The 26495-nt window shown below is 40.2% G+C and overlaps 1 protein-coding gene across 3 annotated transcripts in view; it reads right to left on the reverse strand.

The window, feature by feature from the left end:
• The window catches only part of sez6a (seizure related 6 homolog a), a 108277-nt gene extending 94544 nt beyond the window's left edge, over positions 1-13733 (reverse strand). For 2 of the 3 annotated variants that reach the window (XM_058412798.1, XM_058412796.1), the window contains exon 1: positions 13194-13733. In XM_058412798.1, the coding sequence (XP_058268781.1) occupies positions 13194-13299 (106 nt within the window). In that variant the 5' untranslated portion in view covers positions 13300-13733. The remainder of the gene's footprint in view (positions 1-13193) is intronic. The other variant, XM_058412797.1, reaches the window with a different exon arrangement.
• Between the last annotated feature and the right edge of the window lie 12762 nt (positions 13734-26495).

Below are 26495 nucleotides of genomic sequence, written 5' to 3' on the forward strand. Positions count from 1 at the left end.
TCACTCGAGTGGAGGGGTCTGTGGAGAATGCCTTTCATGCCCTTGTATCAAGGGCTGGAAGTGTCATCTGTGACGAGCTCGGAGTGTTTCTCAATGCTGGAGGGAACAGACAGACATGCACGAGGGCAGAATTGGTCCGAAAAATCATCAGTGACTTGAACATGAGTGACTAGAACAAGAGCCACCACTTTATTCTGCTTCAGTTTAAAAAAAAAAAACTAACACCACTGACACCAAAAGAACATCATCTGATATGCATCATGCCATAACCACAGTAAATATTGGATTTTCCTCCGCCTGGTGCTAGCGCTGCTGTTTTTACATTTTTTGTCCCCAGAGGCTTTTCAGAGGGAAAAAAAAACAGAACTGTTCTGTGATGCATAAAACATTTCAAAGCAGAACTGCCACTGTAATTCTCCACCCAGGTTCATCTGCAGCACAACAACACAGTCATTATCCCAGTCTCCAGTGCGTCTCACGCCGCCCAGACGCTTCTGCTCGCAGACCACATTTCTGAGGAACACACCAGATCTGAAGAGATACGAGAGCGTTAAAGCTGAGCATCAGGTGCAAAAGATATCATCCAATGACCTCTGACCCACCGCCCGTAGAAACCCTCCTCTGATTCAGGCATCGTCTCGTTTTTTTTTCTGTTTGAAAGCAGCGCTAATCAACCAGAAAATATTTAGCAAAAAATATTCTAAAGATTAGATTTTTTTTAAATATTTCAATTAGTACAGACTGGACCAGAGTGGAGATTTGAGCTAACGTTAATTATAATAAATGAGCGCTGCAGTTTATGTAACACCAGCTAGCTTACTAATGAATCGATCCTGATGTTTGGTAGCAAACTGGATGCTGGTTATAATCACCCACTCGGATCATTTCTCATGATAGCTAGCCTAATGTTAGCTAGTATCCGTGGAGACTAGTTGTAAGCACACGGTTAATGTTAGCTAGCATGCAAATACAGAAGCTTTATAGTAAAATAGTAATGCTTGCTAATAATTGGCTGCTGAATTTCAGAGAACAGTAGTTGGCTAACCTTGCTTCAGTTATTGTGTTGACTGGCTTAGCTAATTTTATGCCAATACTACATAACTGCATTCTGGCTTGGGGAAAAATGTACAGTTATTTTTAACCTTTAGTAATAAAGCTACAGTCGCTAATTTACATATCGATACGCAGATGTCTGGACGTTTTCTCATCTTTCTGGATTCCTCTGTGAGACAGCAATAAAACAAAAAGAAGAGTAGTGTTGATATTGTGATGTTCCCTCTCTGCTTTTGACTTGAGGAGCACCTGTCTCTCAGGAAAATTAGGAGCTGCGTTCAGATTTTTAAGAGTCATCGAGCTTCATGGTGCAGCATGATGGCAGCTGGAATCTAAGGCTGAATAAGAAGCCTCCAGCTGAAGGGTGAAGCAAAACAAGGAGGGAGCTGAGAGACACTCTCTCACTGTAGTGTCACCCAGAGCAGGGTTTAAGTGCTCCTCATGCTAACCCCAACAGCTAAAGCCTTTTATTTATGGTGGCAGAGGAGAGGATTTCTTTATTGCTTGTGGAGGCTCAGTGGATAAGGTGATGCCCAGAAGGTTGTGAGTGTAAATCTCATGACTGCCAGAGAGCCTCTGATGAGCTCTTCGTTTTTGATGGCCAGAAATCTGGGCCTAGAGTTTATTCTGGATTTTAAAATGTAGATTAAAAAAGAGAGAGAATGACTTTCAGCATCTTTGGTCCCAAAATCGGCTTTAAAGTAATAACTTTGTTTATGAGAATCCGGAATACCAGCAAGGACAAAAAGCAGCAAATATTGACCTTCCACTGATACGAGAAAGAGGACAATTTATAAAAGTAAATGTAAAAGTCACAACTGAGAAATGGAAGAAACATTGAGACGAAGACATGACTGAGAGAATAGCTACTGAAACAGGCCAAGTGATTTGCAGAAATTTAAAATAAATAGATCTAAAAAAAAAACCCAAAAAGACAAGTGGGATAAATATCACGTTCATTTTTTCACTGAATGTCTTTAATATGGTTATTTCTATACATTTGAGAATTGGTTGCACCTCTGAAGAGATGTATACATTTTCTTTTAATTAAAAAAAACCCTCTTTTCCCTTAGGAGCCTAAGCGGCTGCCTGTACTGCTTAGAGCTTGAAACATCCCTGATCCGAACATCTGCCGAGCGTAAATTAGACGATCTGTTTAAAGCAAAGGGGCACAAATTTTTTGCACTCAACTGTATGGTCTCGTTTCCTTTGAGGATGGTCTCTCCTTCCTGTCTGCTGCTACTGATCCCTCTGTGCAGGAGTTTCTCATAATTCAGATGTAATCTTGAGACACGCACACCTGCTTTTTTTTTTTTTTTTTTTTAACTCAGCATAAAGGCGACATATTGAGCATTAAGTTCTGTTCGCACAACACAAGAGTGAAGGATGCGTATCTCGTAGCTCTGCTTTGGAAGAAAACAGTGACAAAAACATAGCAGAGCTTTGAGTGAAGTTACAGTTTGTTAAAAAAGATACCATAAACGTAGATCACGGTCACCGTGTCCTCCTCCTCCTCTTCTGCTGTCGGTCTGACCGTGATGTTTGACAGACAATTTTTTGCGTTACAAGAAAAAATCCTAAAACACAAATCAGATGTTCAGCCTATTTATCATTTCAGAAAATTCATTACTTATCCATCCAGAGCTGGACAAACATGACAGTTCTCTCACACTTTGGGGATATAGGGATGTGTGTGCTGCCTGGGAGACTTGTATAGTGACTTGTATAATGCACCAGTGCATGCCAGGTTCAGTTGCTGAATCACTTAATGTGAATCGCTTCTCATTCTAGGTATTATTTCAGCAGCACAAAAGATGTGTGTGTGTGTGTGAGAGAGAGAGAGAGAGAGAGAGAGAGAGACGGTGTGCTACGAGTCAAGGTTAAGGAACACACTAAAACAAACCTGTCTCCATGCAGTGCTATGTGTATTTACTTTATCTCGACGCAGTGCTTCCCTCTAGGCATCTGAAAGATGCAGCACTTCCTCCAGGAATTTCATATATAGTCATTACAGACACGTGTAGGTATAATTCAAAATAAATTTAAACGTTCTGTTCTTGACCCTCAGTATAATATTTAACTTCTTTCATTTATGAGTTCTATGAGTTTTATTCACTCCACACATACGTGATCTGTCTGTACTGCCTTTTGTCCCTATGTAGTGTGCTGCATGGCCCACAGGAAGCCTATTACAGTTTAGCCTAAAGTTTAGCCAATCTGGATGTATTTCCAGATATTTTTAAAGTTTACCAAAATTCCTCTGTCAGGATCTACACCCAAAGCCAAAGACGTGTTAGTGCAGCTTTTACTGCTCTCTGTCTCATGTAATAGAGAGCTTATAGTTTTTGCTTATTTTTGCAGCTACATTCAAGTAGCTAATTGAAGAAAAGAAATGCAATAATAACCTGTCTAGGAGAGGTAGAGCCAGTGCAAGAATGCTTTAACACCCTGTGTGCTCTCCATAGGAAAACACTACATATGTACAGTATATTCAGGTTTATTCCGGTCTTCATCGAAATTCTGCACTGAAAACAGGACATGTATAAAAACTAAAATGGAACGAGATGTACAAGGATCTTGAAGGTCAAATATAAAAAGCAGAAACTTTTAAAATTCTCACTGCAAGCGTATATCTGAGGCAAGAAGGAAGCTCACGAAAACAAAATAATGAAATGTCACACATGGTCAGGGAGGATTAGGAGGTCGATAGGCTGAAATGTCGCATATTAAAAGTCAAAATGTCAACTCTTAATCTCCCTCCTAAATACCCCAATTTCATGCTGCTTTGACTGCAGGTACCCAGCATGGGAAAAAAGCCCAGCTTGTGTGTGTGTGTTTTTTTTGAGCATGTTCATACATAATGAGAGCGCATGTTTAAAAAAACCTGCTCAGCGACCCAATGGGCTTCATTAAAAGCGTTTGGAATGCTGAGTGACAGAGGGACGGCGTAAAGTAGCCCCAAGAAATACATGCCTAGAGCTACATATCACCACATTAGTCCCCTCTGAAAGTATTGGAACAGCAAGACTGATTCTTATACTATGAACTGAAAACTGCTGGGTTTGAGACCAAAAGAAGAATATGTCGCATCAGATCAGATCTGGATATTTATATTTACATAGATGTGGGGCTGTGGTAGCTTAGTGGTTAAGGTATTGGATTTCTTTTCGGAAGGTTGTAAGATCAAATCCCAGGTCAATTGGCCAGTTGGATAAAATGAGAGAAAAATGTAAGTCACTCTGGATAAAGGCATCTGCCAAATAACATAAGTGAAAATGTTAAATAATATTGAACATGGTGGCTTTTGTCTGAACCCATTTTTGATCAAAAAATATCTGAATATGAACCCTTGGTTTCACCGGTGAAGACAATTGTTGTTTAAAAAAAAAACATCTTGAAGACCTCTGTGTGTGTGTGTGTGTGTGAGGGGGAGAAAAAGGCATTTTGAAACACAGGAAATAGTGAACATGGATCAGAGCCATTCCACAGTCATTGGGCATAGCTGATACATCCATTTGGAACATCCTGAAAAAGAAAGAAACCACTGATGCACTAACAAGCAAACGTGGAAAAGGTCAGCTGAGCCAAGAAAAACAGCAGCAGTTGATAACAGCAACATTGAGAGCTGTGAAAAAAAATCTCAAAACAAGCTTCAGTGTCATCTGTTGTCTCATATTTGTGTTTTGCTTTCAAAACCAAACTCCTTAAACATCTTGGGTAAAAATAAAATATTCAGCCGTCTCGGTAGATATAAAGGGGTGTGCATGCTGTGTATATACACCTGTACATGTTTTAGGCAAGACTCCCTGAGAAGCAGAGCTTAATGCTGTGTAAAGCTGAGGCTCTACAGCAAAACCACACTGTTTGAGACCCTGATTCAGACCAAGACCTTACACACGGAGTTGTAGATCATCACCCGAGACCCGCACCAAGGTCATTCCACTGGAGACTCAAAACAAAACCACCATCTGAGACTCTGGGCAACAAGGCAACTCCCCAAACTAAAAAAAAAACCCCAAAAAAATCGACCTCAGTCTGTAAGGTTGGGTAAACATATCCTCAACCCTCATCCTGAACACCGGCCAGGACCACAGACCTTGAGATCTTGACCAAGACCATATACTCTGAGATCTAGACCAATACAACATACCCTTTGATGTAGACCAAGACCATGACCTCCACATCAAGCCTCAGACCTCGAGAACAAGACCAGAGACCCTCAGATTTAATACTGACCTCAGACCACAAGATCTAGATCAAGACCACGGACCCTGGTATCTAGTTCAATCCTGTAGACCCTGAGACCCAGAACAACACGACCCCTCCTGAGAACCAGATCTAAAGTTAATTCAATGATTAATAGGAAAGAGAAAAACTTACTTGCAAAACTCTCGACAGGATTCAGTGCCATTATGAAATATCCAAGCAGTAAACTATCTTGCACATAATTTATAAACAAGCGTTATTTTCTTTTAAGAATAGGTCACATTTAGCATAGGTTGGTCTTTCAAAAGTTTTTTTTCTTTTTTTTTTTTCATTCTGATGAATTGCACCCAAGAAAAGTATCAGAGGCGATGCTAAGATGTATTAATGGCACTGCTTTTGAAAACCCACTCTATCAACATCACGCTGACCAATTACACTGCCTTCACTACTTCCAGAGCAAGGAAAACAAACATTCCCTCTTCTATCCATCTCAATTACAGCTCTGTGTGTGTGTGTGTGTGTGTTTCTGTGCTTGTTGTGCACTCTAAATTGTTTGGTAGCAGGGTTTGAGAGGTGGGAAAGAACATCTAAAAACCTTCTGGTGCAATATTGTAAAACACACACGCACACACACGCGCACACACACACACACACAATGAATTGTTGTGCTTTTTTTAAAGGACAAGACAAATGCACTGTGACCTTTGACCTTACTTGGAAAGTTTCAGATGGCCACAACTCATCTACTACGTGATATTTTTAAGTTGCACTCTAGGTGCTTCTTTCCTTAGTGACAGCTTGTGGTGGAAATTCATCTATGCTTTGATGTAAACAAACAAACAAAACCCCCCACAGATATCACTGGCTTTAGTTCTGACACTTTTGAGTCATGAATCAAGCTGATTGAAGTCGAACAATGAAGAGTCATTTCGTTTCATCAGTCTGGCACTCTGGCTAACTGGCTGTATTTTAGCCTCGTCCTTGGCTTTCATCTCATGCTTTTTCTACTGAAAGGTGCGTTTGATCACTGGCTGTTGTCTGAGTGTGAATATTTGAAGTATCAAGTGGGGGAACAGTAACGCAGCTTTGATGTCGACTCTCCATCTTGGGATTCTCCTTGAATGAGGCTCTGCTTTAGCGAACGGCTTGTTAAAAAGTCAAAGGATGAGGGATATGCTGTTTAACATCATTAGTCTCCTTTTGTTCACCGCTTTTGTCTCTGGTGTTCATGATTATACACGAGGAAGTGACCATGCTCCATACATCATCATTCTATTACTTAAAAAGTATTTTCACTGTAACACATTTGATTGCAGCTCCTTATTTCTGAAAGGGCGTCTGTGTCGTCTCGCAGGTTAGAACTCTGCCTGCGAATGCTTTAAAGTGAAATCCTCCTAAAACCCACTGATGGACCGGTTTTACCTATAGCCTTTAGCACAGCACACTCGCACAGATGAAGGAGCGTTTATATCGGATGCGGCGTGGCTAGCAAGGAAGGAAAACCAGAGCTGTCTCGGCACATAATCGACGTAGAGATGCTGCTAAAGCAGACGCCGGGCCTGATTAGCCGAGCGAGCGTGCAGCCTGGCAGCCCTCAAAGAAAAACCCACTACATGCTTGTTTCTCTTTCTTCCTGCTGGTCCCTTGAAGTGTGCCGATCAATAAAGCAACAGGCGCCAGGGGAACAGCCTGCATAGACTGGGCACCAATCATTATTCTGTAGACAAGGTGTGAGACGTCAGTGTTTTTCTAGAAGGAGTCTGATTGTGAGCTGTCTCTCTTCCACCAGTCCTCACACTCTATACACACACTCTATACTCCCTTCAGGAAATGCCTTTAATTGTTGAAGAACCTGTGAATGATGCTCTTACTCCCGACAGTCATTTCTTATCCTCTGTCCTGTGTGTGTGTGTGTGTGTGTGTCTCATTTATAATACTAGCCTTTTATGACCTGTCTTGGTCTTTTACTATCTCATAGATCTTCTTTTATGAATGCGATTATCTGTTGTACTTTAGTAGACGTAGGCAATTAAGATGCATTTTAAGGCGTTTTCTCTCTCTCTCTCTCTCCCTCTCTCTCTCAGTAATGGCCTCAGGTCAGGCTACACTGTCTCCAGCCGAGTCATGCTGTTCCATATAAGGTCAAAATGGCTTCTGTGTCTTTGGGTTTCTATTCTATTCCTTTTCACTCATATTTTCTAAAAAAAAAAAAAAAAAAAACCTTCTATCTCATCAGTCTCTGCAAATCATCTTTCTCATGTCATTTTTCAACACAAAAACCTGTTAGGGCCATTTGAAAGTGTAAATGGCTCTGTGGACTCACCTCCAATCTTCTGAGGATGTTAGTCTTTCTGAGGGTGTTGACTAATATCTGGCTAATCCTAAGCAATGTCTTATGGTGTGTAAAATATGGATCAGGGCTTTGGCTAGAAGAATAAGATGTGGCTGTTAAGAACCTCTACTGCATAGGATCTTCTTTTCATAATGACTTAAAGGTGAAGGTGAAAATGCTGAAAAATCCAACCTGGCTTTGTCGTCTGCCTACAAAGTTGTTGGCTAAGGATCAGGTTTAACAAGCGCATGCTATCTAACAGCTTGCTTTCCAAGTGTGACTTCTTCATATGACAAATGTCATGATTCACATCGTGTCAGCAGCATCATCAACAAATAAAAGCACAGATGACAGCCAACAGAACAGAGTAAATTCTTCAACAATTTTAGCACCATCGTTATCGTGAAGAAGCACAGGTTTAAACACCATTTGTGAGTTTACTTCAGAGCCTGATGAAGATTTAACTCGCTTCTCATTTTACTTCTTTAGAATTTGGCAGTAATGCTGTTTTCCATAAGTAGATCAGGTTATAAATGTAGCAGTAAGAAATCTCACACCTTGCACTAAGCTGTCTTTTCCCCCTCCAGACAGTGTGGACTGTTTAACTCGGGTGTCGTGTGTTACCTGGATTTACACTTTCTGTCGCTGCTCTTGGAGATAAATAATATAAGATATAATTCGGCTCTGACCCTGTTTACTGGTGACCTTTAAAAAAAAAACACAAGCGGTGGAAAATTGTCAGATGTGATGTGGAAAGAAGCACAACAGACTTTAGAGGAGACACTGATTCTCATTTTTGTCCCCCCAGAACTTTAAAGACTTATCAAGGCGCTGGCCAGAAAAGACAAAGAATAGACGTGTGAGCAATGAGATCACTGAGGTCTGGTGTACAGATGCTGGAGCAGGGATGTGTTCAGCAAAGCTGGTCATACGCCTCCAAAATGAGTCATTTAAGTAAAATAATCATACGTAATAATCTTATATTGCATATTTGTTTTACATGAGACACGCCTGGGTTCATGCTACGGTCAGATCAGAGTAAAAAATTAAAGGAGAAAGGATTCAGTTGAGTTGAAGAGGTTTTTGTCAGAGGTTGTAGAGGATAAACAGGTTTTTTTTGTATCTTTAAAACAGGAAAGAGGTGAATATTTTTCATTCTGTCAGGCTGTGAGGGACATAGTCTCTCTCCCCTGTCAACCTCAGGGACACTAACCAATCATGTGATGCTGATCAAATTGACACATTGTTTATTAACCGTCTCCCTAGTCACATCTTAATAACTTGTAAAGTAATGGAAAGGCGAAGGCGTAATTATGGAGAAAATTAGTGGGAAGTTCATAAGACTGGTGAAAACAAAACATCTGGAATTCTCTGATTAAACCTATAAACAAATCATTAATATTTAAGCAGTGAGTGTTAATTATTATAATTGTCACCATACAGTCATGTTAGTTGCCTAGCTGGACCTTTGTGTGCACATAGCTGGATCTTTACTTTTGGTTTCGGTTAAATACCCACACTTTGACACCTGGACACTGGAGGTGTTCTGAGTCCAAGAACTATTCTATTCATGAGAAAAGATTCATTTATTCAAAGATGTGTTGTGTAGTGAAGCAGATTATGTACAGCTGTGATAAATAGCTCTAAAAGTCTTCAAAATAATGGCATTTGACCTCAAAGCATTTCAATCAACAAAAAATCAGGGGACCGGCATGGATGGAACCCCCTGGAGACTATTGCTCCACCTTTAAACTGCTGTTGCATCAGTCAGCTTTCGGCAGGAGAAATTAGTGTTAAGTCAATAATGAACTCAGAAACTACTCTGACCTGTTAGTTCCTCAGGAGTTCTTGGTTGCACAATTGCACATGACTATAAACTGTTGAATAAAGGACATTATTTACTGTCCATTGTCAGGATGAGGTTCCCTTCTGAGCCTGGTTCCTCTCAAGGTGTCCTCCTCATATCTCAGGGAGTTTTCATTTTTGGCACCGTGCCCTCAGGCTTGCTCATTAGGGATAAATGTTAGGGATCAAGAGTAACTTAACTTTAACTTTATCTTTATTATTTTGTGTTTCTATACTTCTGTAAAGCTGCTTTAACACAATGTCCATTGTTAAAAGCACTTTACAAATAAATTGAATTGAACCCATTACGCTCTGACAAGTGGTGTTAGCAAAAAAAGATCTATATAAATATATATTGAAAAAGAAAGCCTTTGAGCTCAATGATGCTTCCCTGAGCATGGAGGGGACACTTCAACTTAAGAGCAGCAAAATTCCAGTAAGTACCGAGCGAATGCCACCGCAGCACCAGTGATGTGAGGAGGAAGTGGAGCGGTGCTCAGCTGGCCTCTCTACTTACTCCACCCGCAAAGCTTCCGCCTGACGCCAGACCCGGCACAAATAAGGGCATTCTGCCATGATTGCTCTCATTTACAGTTGACAAGCTAAAGGAAAGCAAGGCTAATTATGACAGTGCTCAGCTGCTGAATAGCCCTTGATGAAGTTAATCACCGGTAATCCAAAAAACAGGTGTCGGAGCACTTTGCCGAGCCCTGCTCCTGAATGAGATATTCAGTGCCATGAGTGCAGCAGATTAAGTCGGCTGTTTGCTGTTTCTGTCCCAGTCCTCCACACACTTTTCTTGGAGCGAAGGCACTGATGCCAGCGAGATAATGACACCTGGAACAATTTTGGCAATCTTTTAATAGAATTCAGTGGTAATGTCCCATTTAAGAGTAGACATTGAAGAGCTTGCTAAATGAACACTGATAAAACTGATATAACTTTTTTTTATTAACCCAGTGCACAGAATTGAATGGTTATTGTACACAATTCCTTTTTTAGAGTCTATATATATATATATATATATATATATATATATATATATATATATATATATATATATATATATATATATATAATTATATTATATTATTTTTTTTATTTATTTGTCTTTATTGTATATTAAAGTCTTTCTCTTGTAAACAAATACAAAACACATTATTTGGAATGAACAAATTTGTTCAAATTAGATTTAAATAATGAGATGCGCTGCTTTATTATTATTTAATAATATTTAGCATTCATTCATCCGTAGTAAATAAATAAATAAACCATAGTAAATAAAGCTACTAGTTTGTTTATATTTCAGGAACCAGATACAATCCAGTAGAAAATAATTTCTCAAGCTGATTCTAGTACAGTATTTCTCATATGATGCTGTGTTTTATTCCTATCACTCCACAGTAACTGGTTTGATATTTATTTAAGAGTGATTTGTTATACTTTGTGTTTTATAGTTAAATTAGTTCAGTTTAGTAGTTAAGTCATTCAGTCACCAGACTCTCTTAGATTTTTTTCCTCATTTTTAACGGAAATTTGATAAGTGGGGCTTATTGCACTGCACATTTCTGGATTTCACTATCCCAAGCTGAGGTTTTCTTGTGTTCCTCTTCAGAAGCTTTCAGACATGCCCCGCTCTCACACTACACTTTCATCTTCATCCTTCACACTGTGTGCTGTAGAGGGATAATAGATGATGTCCTTTTCAGGAAGCATACAATATCTGAAGAACTTCACACGTCAGCAGGGTTCACCTACTGCGAGCGTGAGGTATAAAAGTAACTCCTCACTAACCGAGCCATAAAAGTAATTTCCATTATGAACGATTAGCTCTAACATTTTAAACGCTCTAAAAGCATTGAAAAACTCAAATACTGTATCTTTAGTAGACATCATCACCTCACAATTAGTCTTTTTTTCCATTTTCCTTTTTTTTTTGCACTATAATTGATTTCTTTGTCTAAGACTTGGCTCGCTGCCTCAAACTGTGCAACAGAAGTGGAATTTATATTCGCTCACTTCAGCAAAGTGTGAGAACTGCTGGTGAAAATGTGCAGAGCTCTGCGTCTGGCAGAGGTGTGCGTTTGGCAACCGAGGTTAGCCTTCTGTAAATGTCTATAATTTAGACAAATTTGCAGTTTGCAGTAAACCATTAGAGCTTTAGGAAACCGGTAGGTCATCAACACAAATACTGTGTGTGTGTAAGAATTTGACTGGCTGTTTATATAATGTGAGTGTACAAGCAGCGGCTTTTTACATAAACACAGAGTACACATTATATTAGGACTTAAAAATTTTTTTTTTAATTAACTTCAGTATCAAACAGATTAGTAAATATCCTTCAGGTGTAAATAAATAAATAAGGTTAAATAACTGTGTGTGTATATAAAATATGCTTATTTTATTATACTGTAAAAACTGTGTGTGTGGGGGGGGGGGTGATAATACATTGTAGTTTAATATAATAGAGTCCTTGTTTGTTTATAAAATAAAAAACTCCGTATAAGTGAAGAATATTATGAAGAATATTATGAAGAGTTCACACACTTAATTGACTGCTAGGTGAAAACAAGTCTTCCCTGTTTTACCACGTGACTGTTTGGAAACATGACGTCACAACACTGAACTGATCATCAGCTTGGCGTTAAATAGAAAAATGTTTGAAGGCACGTTCAGCGGCTCAGACGTGACTGTAACTTTAGTCCTGACACTGAAACTCTTATTATTAATCTTTTTTAGTATTTTCAGGTTGTATGGAATATAGCTCAAGTGATCACCTAATCATATCCGCACATGCTGTGCAGTTGGTTAACGTATACACTAAGTCTATTCAAAACATAACACTTTTTTAACAGACGTCCATCTGGACACAAATGAACCCTTTGAGACTGAATTGAATACTGTAGCTGTTAATAAAACACCGGGGGATTGTGCTGAGTGCTTGTGCACGCTCGGATTTTGATTTGTCCCAGGAGGTTTGATTAAGGAAAAATCTCATTTAGCCGCTTTATTTGCCTAAATAAATAAATCGCGTCCATGTGGACATGTAGTGCATTAGGTAGGATGCAGAAGACTTTATTTGCGATCTAATATATTAGGGAAACTTTGAGGTTGTCTAATCTGGAGCAGCTCGAGAGGATTAAAGTCTCATAGCGAGCTCTGGAATACTGGCTGCTGCTGAAATACTGTCCTGTGATGCAATTAGACTTTTTTTTTTGGTAGATTTGTTTATTTTTGCATAATTTATTGCCCAGCGCAGTTAATAGCTACAAGAAGACCTCTTAAAGTCGTGGCTTATAAAGACTGTGGATTATTTTGGACTGTGGATTCTGTCTTTTTTTCCTGTATTAACCTTTCGGTAATGCACTTTTGTAATAATAAATAATAACTTTCTCCTGCTTGTCAGTGTATGAAAGCTGCGAGATGTTTGTTGTTGGTTTTGATTTAAGGGGGACGAATTAAGGACATGTCAAGAACTCCTAAATCACACAAACTGACCTGTTGAAGTTCCCCTGGAAGGTCTTTCTTTCTTTCTTTTTAATTTATTTTGTGGTAAAATGTACCGAAACCCGTTCGTTTTCCAACAGCTTCAAGCCTAATCATGTCGTCTTTACACACTTCTGCTGTCTGAACCCAGTGTCACGCCACGTGCCCTTGGTTTCCAGCCGTAAAAGTTCCACGTGCGTGCACACGCTGAGCAGGTTGTCCCGTGCACCTGGGTAGAATAGGTAAAATACAGACAGTAGGGTATCCTTACCTTGGCCTCGCGAGCTCGTCAGAGAAGCAGTAATGATGAGGGCGAGAATGAGCGCGTGGGACCGGTCTGCACTTCTCACGGGCATGACCGTTGAACTGAAGCGCATCCTATTATTCTCGTCGTGTAATGTCCTCCAGAAAATGCAAAACGGCTTGCAAAAATGACTTGAAGCGTCGCGTATTCGCTATAAACCCGGAGCTATCCAGGGGTGAGAGAGAGAGAGAGCAGTTTAATCGCGGCAGCGCGCTAAGCGGATTGTGTTCGCGAAGAGTACAAAGCTGGAGCAGCGCGTGCGAGATTCAGCACAGACAGCGTACGTTTTCAGGTGGACCGGTCGAGCTCCCTCTCTCGCGCCGTGTCAATTCAGCACCGAGGACAGATCCCCGTTGTTCGCGCGAGCAAATCTCAGAACCTTGGACAGCTCCTGACGCTCAGCCGCGGCCACTTCAGCAACTTTCCAAAGACTAGCGGAAAAAGGCTATTTATGGAGCGCGAGGCGTCACATGCGCGCGCGCTCTGAACGCTGTCGCCTCTTACGTGTGGGAAGTGTGCGGACATGAGCGCGTGACTTTGCAGCAGCGATAGTTAGCGTGGAGTTTTAGCACGTGAGTATTAACGCCACTGATCACAACATGCAGTGTAAAATAAAGCGGTGTAGGAGTTGATGCGACACCGTGGGAGTTTATCACTTTATCACCATAGCTGTTAATTCAGCAGTGTAGGTGTTGGGAAGAGAATGGGGACTGCGCTTTACAGCCACCCACTCTCGGGTTACTGCCTGTGCAGTTTGTCACTGTGGTGGCATGGGTTTTCTCTAGGTTCTCTGGTTTCCTCTAACTTCTCAGAAATGCCCAGTCGGTGTATTGGTGACTCTGAAGTGTTCCTTGTGTGAATGAGTGCATGTTGCTTTAATGTCCTTGTGTTCCATGAAAGGGTGTATGTTCCCACCTCAAACCCAGTGTTCCCATCACCACCATCACTATCACCACATTACCACCATCATCACCATCATTCAGCATAATCTTCATCACCAGCATCATAATCACCATCATTACCATGATCAGCATCACCACCACAATAATTAACACTACCACCATCTTTGTCATCATCAGTCTTTGTTTCATTATACTGCAGTGCTGTCTAATACTTAGCTCTGATTGGTCAGTAAGTGTTAGTTATCCATAACAGCATATATTCAATGGAATATATCTGAACTGCTGTTGACTAAGTTTTGCGGTTTTGCGCTCAGTTCTCCATTGTTCAACATTTGATGGCTTCAGCAGGAAGGAGATGCTGTCAAATCTATTATGAACTTAAAATGACCCTGATTTGCTGAAAAGCTCCTGGTTACACAACCCCACCTGACTGTTTAAAGCTGTAGAAAGGACATGATTTATAATCACATTTTCCAGTGTCACCCAGATGAGGATGGGTTCTCCTATTTTTCCATGCTTTTCTAATGTCTATTCAAAATGTATATTTCTGTAAAGCTGCTTTGAGAAAATGTCAATTGTTAATAGAGCTATGCAAATAAATGAATGAATGAATTGAACCTATTCACCTAATAAAGCGATGTGTGCGCATGTGTATACACACACACACACACACGCAAACACCTGACTATTGTGTTGATCCCTTGTATACATTTATAAATCATTGTTCCTATAGTAACAACTAATTCACAGGGACTCGCTTGGCATCATTGATTAACAAAGATTTTTTTCCCAGGTTGCTATGGTCAAGAAGTGTAGAAAAGCACATTTATTTATAAAAGGAGCTGTAACAGCACAGAGAAAGGCGAGAATGTGTAATCCACTTCACACAGCTCTATATAATCACACAGCACTGTATAATCTATAGCACTAATTTTCTGTAACTATATGCTACACAATTTTATTCCTTATAAAGGAATTGTTCTTTATTTGCCATTGACTGCTAAAGGTTTTAGCAGTTGGTTCTGTTTCCTGATATATTAGCAAAATTAGCCTAACGTAAACCCCCACACCTCTGACCAAGCAGTTACTTACTCTAAAATAATAATCTACATCTGCTCCATTTGGATTTAAATATTAAATGTTTGTGTTCAGTCACATACCCAGTTCATATAGAGTCTATGGCAGTATCACAGTATTTGCGTACATCAGTCTTGATGTTCTCTTAATGACAACATAATCTGCAGCAGCAAAGCAGGACATGAACCATGCAGAGATCTTTCAGGAGCACTGATATGAAGGTGGTGCTGGATGGTTCTGCATTCGGAGGTGGTGCCATGAATAAGCTTGTCACGTTCTGTAAAAAGTCACTCCCTGTGTGCTTTATGCAAACAAGCAGTGCTGTACATACACCAACCTTACTATGGGTTTCTGGTCCATTACCTGCTCTCATTATCCTTTCCATGATTAGACTCCACAAACATAACCTGCTAACCATGATCAGCTCTGCCGGGTCTCCGTGTCGTTAAAGAGGGAATTCTTTTTGGGTAATGAAAATCGGCGGCGTGAAATGAAATGACCACCAGTTGAAGGTGGACTAATGAAGTTATCATCGCAGCTCGGGGATCATATTGTTTGAACAGACAGCTGGAAATTCATTTAGTGCACAATTAAGGTTCATGAGTTCCCATAAGGGAGGTTAACAAACACTTAAGCTTAATGGAGAGGCAGCGTTTTATTGAGTGTATAAAAAATGAAAAAAATTAATGTGGAGGATACAAAATAATGTTGTTGTGAAATAATTCTGGCAACTTTTTGCGGATGAGTTAATTCAACATGGTTATGGAGAGGGCTGTGTTCAGACACTGAAAAGTGTTGATCAGCTAACAGCAAGAACACGTTAAAGATTTTGGAACGATTTAATCTGTCGTTTATTTTCAGTCTAGAAATTGTGTGACACTAGTTGTACTTCCAAAATGATCTCATCAGTTTGTATCATAATATAATTAAAAAATAAAGAAAATCGAGTGAGAACTTTTTTTTTTCTTCTTCCCATGAGCTTCAGGAAATTCAAATAATGCAACTTCCTGTCAGAATATTCCAGATCTTTTGTAGAATTGGAGATGGGTTGAGTGAATGTGACTGTAATGTACATTTTCCGTGACCTGCAGTGAGGACTTTTGGAAAAGGAAATGTGTCTGCTCAAGTATTTGAGTGATTTATTAAGTGGGTAGAGTCAAACAAGTGCATCTGGGACATGCACATAGGTTGTTGTGCAGGACATTTCAGCACTACATATTTATAATGTTTACCTTTTACTTTATATGGATATTTGTAAGTGTAACATAAGTGAGACACAAAATGGGTGGAAATCATGTTTACATGTTAGAAACGATGGATTTTCATTAAGGGTGTATGCAGCAACATGGGAAAGCGTGTGTGTGTCTGAGAGAGTGTGAGAGTGAAAATGAGTGTGCGTGAATGTGTGCATGAGTGAAAGTGTGTGTGTCCTTGTTCCACATCCTGAAATTTGAACCAGGCCTTGTGTCCTTCCTTATCCACCAGCCTTATTTGTCTCAATAAGCTCACATCATGGGCTCATCGAGCTCTATTAAATCACCCTGTCTCTCTCTCTCTCTCTCTCTCAATACATTTCCATCTGTAATGCTGGATGGATTGCTCCTGATGAAGTCATTCTGGCTGTGCACACCATCTGGCAGAACAAGGGAACTAAACGCTATTACTCTCGCCCCAAAATTTGCCCCTCACTTTTCCGACTGTTGCTGACTCCTTCTACTTCTACATTGTGTTTTTTTTGTTTTTTTTTTGTATTTCTGCGTTTTTGATTGATTCCTCAATTATTGTGCTTTTCCAAAAATATATTTATAGAACCACAGTAAAAATAATGTTACTGTACTTATTCCTTGGCTGCTCTCTAACATTCGAATACACGTGACCCAGTGAGAAAAGCCAGAGCTGGATATGTATAAGAGACTCGCATGACTGACTTGAGCACAGGAATCCAGCTGCTGGCCTGTCAGTTATTTAGAAATTGAGAGAACTTATTCTGTCACGGCCTATCCTCAGCGGGGAATGGAGTGGAGCAGATACAATATAAGTGTGTTCACTGGAGAATTTCACCTTGTATTGGGTTCACCGCAGGACTGACCCTCATATTACCATCGCACACCTGCTCCACACATCACGCCGAGCCGCACCCAAAATATCACATCCTGACCTGAAAACAGAGACGGACCTTACGGCTGACAAGAATCAACCCAATCATTACTACTACTAATAGTATTCATATCTGTTATTACTAAATAATGATGTATCGGTGTAACAGTATGAACCCTCCCTGCACAGAAGGTTTCTATTATTTCTTTCCTAATTCTCAGCTACGCCTCGTCTCGCTTTAATAACACCAGCAGTCCTGTCAGCTGAGGATGACACCAGTGTCTTGAGATGTGTCTTCCTGTCAATTTTCGTCCACTCTTCCTCTGACTACGTGAAATTCAGCTAGAGTTTGTGTTGCTATTCTGGTGGTTAAAATAATCCAACACCACCTCTATAGTGATTTCATCAGGCTCATCAACGCTGATAGGAACCTCTGCACTGTGTCCTCATGAAACATACGTTCTATCTAGAACCTTATGAAAAAAAATGATTTGTTCCCAGTTATTGTAACTAAGCAGCATGACATGCCTTTAATTTTCCTGAAGTCTTCAGGAATGTTTGAGGAACCTTTCTCTTTAAGCATGTGTATATATATATATTTTCTGCATAATTTACAATGCAAACCCCAGATTATTTGTAATTATTCTATGGTACTTGGAAGACCTCTTAAAAAGGTTTTACATAAAACCCTTTAGGTAGTATTTAGGTCATTGTTCCAAAAATTAGCTAATATTAATCCTTTACAAATGCTTCACATAATAATCAATTAATACACATGCTAATCAGCAGAGCGTCAGGAAAATATTGAAGTTTTTGCATAGAAATAACATGCAGGTCTTTGCCTGTCAGTCATGTTCTAGACACGCCCATTCACATTCACTTCTCAGGAACAGAGGGAAACAAAAGTACATCAGAAAGATGCTACGTTGCTCCTGAGAATATTATTTGAACTGTTTGTATCACTGGTCAGAGCGATAAATCAAAGCTATTTGGCAAGTACAAAAAAAAGCTGTAAACTTCATGATGGAAAGTAGGCTAGCTAGATTCTGATACAGGATACAGCTTCAGGACAGGAACCGATCCTGAAGCTCCACGAACCGGTCCAATCATATTTGTAGTAAACAGAACCCATTAGCTACCCTCTGCTAGCACTAATTAAATAAAGGAAATACAGACATGTAATTTTCAAGGGTTTGTCCTCCTCTGGATAGCAGCAGCTCAATACTTACTATATTTCATATCTTCATCCTTCATATTTAGTACTTCCTGCTTCACTTCCTGTTCCTGATCAGCAGATACTGATTTATGCTTTCAGTTCTAGCATTGCTGCTGCAAACTATGTGATGTTAAACAATCAACTGTGAACGTTAAAGAAGCCTGGCAGCTAATATCGTGGTGCTCATGCCATCGATTTATCAAACGTTTCCGCCCCTAGTTTTGGAGCATATGCGAGGTTTTGGCCTGTCCACATTGACCATATGCTGAAGGCTTCCTACTGTGTGCTACGTGCCTTACTAATGACGTAAGGCAACAAGGACACAGAGTTTTACTGAGATGTGAAATAGACGAATAAAGGAAACAGGGGGGGGGTTGAGTGGGGTTGTTAGTATCCAAGAGAGGTTAGTACCCAGGGGGTTGGTATCCAGGGGAATTAGTACCCAAGGGTGGTTAATATCCATGGAGTTTAATATCCATTCAAGGTACCTAGGGGAGGTTGAGGTCACAGTATTTAGGAACCTTCAGCTGTTTTGTTGAATAGATGAGCATTAACATATAAATGTATTGTTTATACAGTTTATCTGATTTCAGTTTATTTACTATAATAATGAACGGAAATTCATACAGACTGCATGATAAAATTCACAGATAAACCCAATAATGAAAAACACTGGGCCTGTTGTGGTCTGGTGAAAGATAAGATGAGTATTAGACCCACCTCACAGGACCCTCAGCAGGAGAAATCAGTGCGGATGAAAATGTTAATAATACACATTTACTGGAAGCTACAGTGAACACGCCTACTTTATTGCTGCACCTTGAAACTCGTCATCCTGCTTCTCCCCATCGTTCCCCTCCATCTGTCCTTCCCTGTCAACAGAGAGGCTTCCCACCATCTTCCTGACCTTGGCTGTACCTTGACTGTGTACCGTAGGCGTATTTGCAGTGCTGCCGTCGGCTTGTCCTCCGCCGGACGCTGCCTCGGTTGCCGTGGGCCGATCGGCGGCGCTGATGTGGGATGTGTCGTGCTCTTCTCACCTTGACAGCTGTCAGTGCTTTCATCCACACTGAGGTGGTCGACCGGCCAGGGATCATCACACGCCTGTGTTTTTCGTTCACAAACATCCAAATCACGCTAACAGATGTGCACTAATTAGACCTGAGGTTTAAACGACACTGATTACCGATTCACACAATAGGTCACTTGTAAAGTTTAGGGATTTTTTCTTTTTTTCTTTCTTTCTTTTTTTTTTTTATTAAATTGAGCTCCGTCCAAAACAGCATTTAAACGCCTGAGTCCATTCCAAATGTGTACTGAATAACTATCAAATTTAAATCAATTTTAAATTTATTATTCAAGAATGCATCGTTTATAAAGTCAGCAGCAGAGCCTCAGAGTTTGAGCTGCTTCACAAATCTATTTTTTGAGCATTCCAAGTTCACGATTATACACATCATTTATTCATTTTTTAAATTTGGTGCATCTTTAAATAAACAACAGAGCAGATTTGAACTGTGGTGTGTGTGTGTGTGTGTGTGTGTGTGTGTGTGTGTGCACGCTGTTATTCTAAGAACCAACTTCTGGGTAATAAACATGGTCAGGACGCATTACACCACCGTGGGGTTGATTAGTTTTACTTGGGGGGCAGTGTTTTTCTTTTGAACACGCACACAAACAGGTCAGTTTGTACTTGTGCACGTGTGTGTGTGTGTCTGTCTGTGTGTGTGTTGGTGCGATCAGGCTGTGTGTGTGTGTCCTGCACATAAATCTCACAAGGCTGCAGCCTGCTGGTTTCTCCGTCTCTCAGATCATCACTCCTTCATGCCTCAGTCTTTCTGCTTTATGGATTTCAGTTGAGCAGAAACATGGTTTATTTCTGAGCAGATCAGGACACTCAGGATCTGCTCCAAACTGCTGCAGCATCACTCATGTCTTCCTCCATTCATCTCAGTGTGTGCTGTGTACATTGTGTGTTGCCGCTCATCACACTGATGCTCCGTGAGGTGAAGGCCCGAAAGCACAGATTCTCCCATACACACGTTTACCGTCTCCATTCAATTTCTGTCAGCCATTTGTGTTTACATTCACCCTCCTCAGCCTGGTCTGATGATTATTAGAAATCCATTATGTTTTCTACTTGTGCCACAGAGAGATAAAAGGTTTTAAGTAAGATGAGTATTGATTCATTTGAGAAATTCATATTTCACTGTGTCCAGGTTCAGTTTGGAAGGGAAACTTTACCCTGAAGCATATGAAACATCTTGATTCTGCTCATGAGGTCTGGAGATTCTGATGAGAAGTTCGAGCTTTCCCAGTGTTTAACATCATATTACTGAGAAATAACAGAATAAAACGTGCAGATTGGGAACATTGGACTGATCTGTGTCATCATGCTGAGTTATGGGGTTTCGACTCCAACCTGGGAGTCAGCAATTTAAAGTTGAAGCTTTTGGAAGCTGATTTGTTTTGAGCAGAGTGTTACAGAGTGACAGAGCTGCACAGACTTAAAACACTAAAGCGCTCAATTTATATAGAGATGAAGCAAGTCAAAGCTAATTCTCATTAGTGCCAACATCAGCTGGCAGTCGAGCAGCATTGTGGGTGAAGCAGTAAAGTAAATTATCATGTTGAATAATAAATGTTTCAACCAAAATTCTTTACCATCATGATATATTTCTGGATTTTTCTTGCATTACAGGATTATTCTTCATCTTTCCCAAACACTGAGGCTCCATTTTACTAATCTGAACATTTTGGAAGTATATCATTCTTTAAGATAACAAATCAGAATTCTTGGAACTGATTTAATCCCAAAAAGAGGTGAAACAAGTAATCACTGAATAATTTCTCAGTGGTGCAAGTGCTGCTTCATTCAGATCACTGGCTCTTAGCTATAATTCCTGTGGTAACTTTAGCTAGTACATTAGCATCATTTGGGAAACTGGAGGGAAAGTGTCTAAGAAGGAAAATGCTAGCACTAAAACACATCTCAAACACTTAATCTACCAAGAACTGGGTTTCTTCCCCAGGAAGTCCATCGTTCACGTTCTCGGTACAGAGATCCAGCCGGAGGATGCGGTGAAGGAGGACAGTGTTTATTAGCTGTTTCATCACTTCACACTCGGAAGTATTTGTGTGTGCGGGCTGAAGTAAGAGATCCACACAGTGCATCTGTTGTGCCCTTCAGGTTTTCAGTCATCCAGAATTCGTTGCAATAACAGTTTCTGTTACATGAACAAATTCTGAGTTTCAGCTCTGAGTCTCTGATTTCATTTTTGTGCACTTTTTTTAGTCACAAGCTTCAGGAGGGGTAATCTGCCATCTCCTTATCTTTTCATGAATCCACACTGAGCATTAGATTAAAACTCACTTTTTTCCTAGCTTGTTGGAAGAAAAAGAGCAGTTAGTAGTTGGACCACTGATATGAAGGTTGTAAGCTTCCACTGCTGGTTCCCTGAGCAAGGCTCTTAACCCTCCACTGCTAAGTCGCTCTGGATAAAAGGCATCTGCTAAATGCTATGAATGTGAAATCTAATACTGATTATTAGATTGACTGCTACTGGCTATAGCAAGACTTTGATGCAGCTTACATTCCATGACTGAAGTCTTGATGGAGTTTTTCCTGCTTCCTGCTTTCCTCCTCCTTTAGCTCCACCCCTGACCAAACCCCGAGGCTGTACCTCATCTCCTTTCTGCTTGTAACCTGTCTGTGGTGATGGACTTCTTTTGTCCGCTTGATCTTCATGCACTTCTTTTCAAACCTCATTTTATCTTCTGTTTTCTTCACTAGCTTCTGAAATTCGGTCCCACTGTGTTCTCCTGTAAGAGCCGCCATTAACCTTCAGTGGGCAGGGAAGTGAAGTGAGAATTAACCAGAAATGACTTGTCAGCTAATGGATCGACTTTTGTTGGATTGAAGCTCTTGAGGTGTCTTCAGACTTGTTGAGTTATTGTCTCATAAAACTTTAATGGTAGCTGATAGCAAAGTCAAGCAGAGACACGTCCAAAAATCTGCTGACGGACTTCTTTAATATCCTGAACCAGAGCCGAAAGGTAAGAGAGCTAAAAAGCACAAAGAAATGATTTGCGACAGGTTGCTGACATGATCCTCTGGTGATAATTAAAACAGCTTATATAAGCAATACAAGTTTAAATTTACGTTAATCGTCTTTTATTCATCTGGCGAGTGTGCTTTCATTAAAAACAACAGTAACTATTATTAATGTTCAGTAGAACAGATAGAGATGAATCGCAAAGCGTTATCTGATGTGGGCGTGGAAGCGAGTCATCTTCTGCCTGGATGGAGGCATCTACAGGTAGCTTTAAGTAGCATTAAAGCAAGCTGGGCCACAGTCATTATTTAAATTTTGATAATGATTCGAGGTCAATCTGCAATGCAATTTTCCATCATCGTAATGGCGTTTATGATTGAAATCTGCTTTTGTTTTATTTGGATTCTGCAGATTTGTACCTAAGGATTGCGACTGTAAGATGTAAGAGTTATAGATTGTGTCTTGTGCTCAGTCCAGGACTCTAAAGCACTGATGGTGTGGGTCGTGTGTCTGTTTCCAGAAATAATGAATGCCGACAATTGACATCTGGAGTGATTAGGATTATTATGAATGTCTTCATGATGTTGAAGCAATGCTGAAAACTGTATGTGTAATACATACATGTTATTTTCATGCAGACTGATTGCGTGGCTCTTGTGCTTGATCATTACTAGGTCACATGACCATAATATGTATGGAGACTAATCCTGAGTCAGGAAATCAGTAACTTATCCTAAAGCCCCGATGTGTCCTTTTAAAAACCTTGTCTCTTTTTTTACTCGTCTGGTCTGCATTTTACACTCAGAGCACTTTCAGGATTGTTGTTAAAATAAAGAAAAGGCACAAATCCTCCTTTTTTCCTCCCACAGGATTCTCCCGTAATATTTTCCAACAGTTTATTTTTATATTTAAGGTAAAACATGTTCTCTCTACAGATCTGTAAATGCAGTCCATAAAAAGTTTCAGATTTGTAATATCGGGGTCATATTTCTATCACTCCATCTTTTCATGTAAAACTAATCCCGTCCAAACAGGGCTTAATTCACAATCTGGCCAACATCCTTTAAGAGGCTTCAGTACTGTTAGTCTGCACTTGTCTACACCTGTACACAATGATGATTCATAATCACTCCAGAAGAGAAGCGTTTCTGTTTCAGGTGCTTCCTCTTTCATTTCCTCGACACCAGCACCTCTGCCTTTGTTCATTACACGTCTGAATCTATATCCACATCTCTGTAAAGCGACGGTGTCTATTGTTAAAAGTCCAACAGAAAGAGAAGTGGAATCTCTTAAACAGAGATGTTTGCTGCGATGAAGCGTGGTTTGTCTTTTGCACTATAATGCGGTGCTGTGAGTTTTGAGAGACAGAGCCTTCATGGCTGACAGATGGTGATTCTGGAGATTTAGCAGGGGGAAAGAGCCATACTGAGAGAGACACACACACACACACACTGGAGCTGTTCCATCTGTACGTGTGGATTTGGCCTTCGTGTGGAAAGAATTCTGTGTTTATATTTATCCTCTGCTCTCCTTACAAGCCTTTAAAAAGCTCTAAAAACAACAGTTTTTTTTTTCCCATCACCCACACAAACTCTCACTCTGGGTCCGAACCGAAAGAGAAAACACGTTCCCTATAATTCTGGCACTTGGCACAGTTTTTTTTTTATTTTTTTTATTTTTAAGCGAGCGCTCAGTGATATTAACGAGCTTTGAAAAGAGGAAAAAAACGAAGCGGCCGAGCTGGACGTCTTTTACAGCTGAACGAGCTAACGCTTCACATCGATTCAGTAAACACATGAATCTACTCATTTATGAGGATCGACAATTAAAGCAATGTAAAAACGAGAGCTTCATGAATAAAAGAATATGCAAAGTTTCAATGCTTTTGTGCTCACCTGCTTGATATGCGAGCGTGAAATTAAAAGTTGAGTTATCATGAGAATATTCATGAGTTGTGGACGTCCAGCTCAAGTATAATCACACACGCTTATAATAAGGTGACATGAGAGAATTTCCATGAGGGCACGCTGGAGCCTGTTGTTGTTGGGTTTTTTTTTGCTGTTGTTGTTTTTTTGTATCATCTCCATCTGCCTGTGTGGGCTGAGGAGCGGTCGCTCTGCTTCTTGTTAGGTGCGTGAAAAGGGTGAGAAAATAACAGTAATCTAATCCTGTGCTACGCCTGGCGTGTTAGAACAATACGCCGTTCGGCTCGGCAAAGAAAACACCATGACAGCATAATGGCTCCTATTCACATCATTTCACACACAACCGATTCTATCAGCGCCGCTGTTTGCTGTCTGATCGACTGCACGCTCCGTGTTGGGCTCCCAACGTAAATTATGTAGAACCTCATAGAACGAGGTCACGCACACACAAACATTAGTCCTAACTAATTAGCCAGTGATGTACAGAGACACCCTGCTTACTCTTCCCTCTTCTTCTACTGCACTCATCACATCACATCACTTCACTGCATCTTGCACTTATTTCTGATTAGTTAGATGAAACTCGGTCATATATCTATCTTTCATGCGGAAGAGAGACCCAGACAGTGAGGATCTTCTGTTCTACAAAAAGAACTGGAGCTAGAGTTAAAAGAAAGGCATCTGTTTTCATCCTGTGTGCCTCCAGGAATCACATGGTGTTTGTTTTTATCTGTTTCTAGTGACCACCATGGGTCTGACATGACCAACAATTTCTAACAGAATCTCATTAGTGAGATTATATTTCACCTTCTCACTCAGGCGCAACCAGATGGGGGATGAACTGGATTCAGGGATCTGCTGCACGTGTCAGCAGATAATTTTCGTTTCCTTTCAGACTCTCGCTGGCTGCTTCTCTTCAGATATTTGCAGACTGTGTTTCTTCAACATAAATATCTGAACATACTGAAAAATATGAGTTTTGTTCATGTGAGTACTGATGTTAGAAATTCTTCCCTCTCACCAGCCTCTTTTATACAGTATTTCTAACCTGCAGAGAAAAAAAATCCGCATCAGTTACTCTTTAAATCCAGGCACCAAATGATGTAAAAAATAATTTTACTTCTTAATAGGTCAATGTTCCTATTTAAGGATATTTGTATACACAATATTTCTATTTTATTTCTAATATATTATTACTGCATTTTATATATATATAATTTTGATGGGGCGGCACGGTGGCTAAGTGGTTAGCACATTCGCCTCACGCCTCCAGCGTCCTGGGTTCGAGCTCACTGTGTGTGTGGAGTTTGCATGTTCTCCCCGTGCTTGGTGGGTTTCCTCCGGGTGCTCTGGTTTCCTTACAAAGAGATGCTTCTAGACTGATTGGAGTCTCTAAATTGCCTGTAGTGTGTGTGTGTTTGCCCTGCGATGGGTTAGCACTCCGTCCAGGGTGTATCCTGCCTTGATGCCCGATGACGCCTGAGAGGGGCACAGGCTCCCCGTGACCCGAGGATAGATTGGATAATCGATACAGACAATGAAATGAAAATGAAAATAATTTTGATGGAAATAATGTTTATCTTATTTTGTCTTTTCATTTTTTTATTGAAATTTTGGTGCATCCCCAGCAATAACATTTTCAGAGCTGTCTCTATAATTCTGTCCATTTGATCGTTCAACCGATGTTAAATCCATTTGATGGAGTGAATGAATGTAACATGTTAATTAGTACACGTTTAATGGCAGATGGCCTTATTTACATTTTAAATATTTTTTTTCTTGCAATACATCTCCGACAGATTAAGTTCTGTTTTTGAAAATGAGTAATGAAAGAAATAAGCCCATTAGGATGTGTTATCTGGCCTTAACCTTGGATTAAATGGGTAAATGCAAATGAAAATGCAAATGATCCTTGGGCTCTTTGTAAATAAGTGAGACCTTTAGCCCTGTGCAGTAGCACTGAGGAGAATTTTAGGTGACTGTTTGTGAAAGACAGA

This window comes from Hemibagrus wyckioides, linkage group LG16 (genome assembly GCF_019097595.1).
Source record: "Hemibagrus wyckioides isolate EC202008001 linkage group LG16, SWU_Hwy_1.0, whole genome shotgun sequence".
In the NCBI taxonomy this organism is placed as follows: domain Eukaryota; kingdom Metazoa; phylum Chordata; class Actinopteri; order Siluriformes; family Bagridae; genus Hemibagrus; species Hemibagrus wyckioides.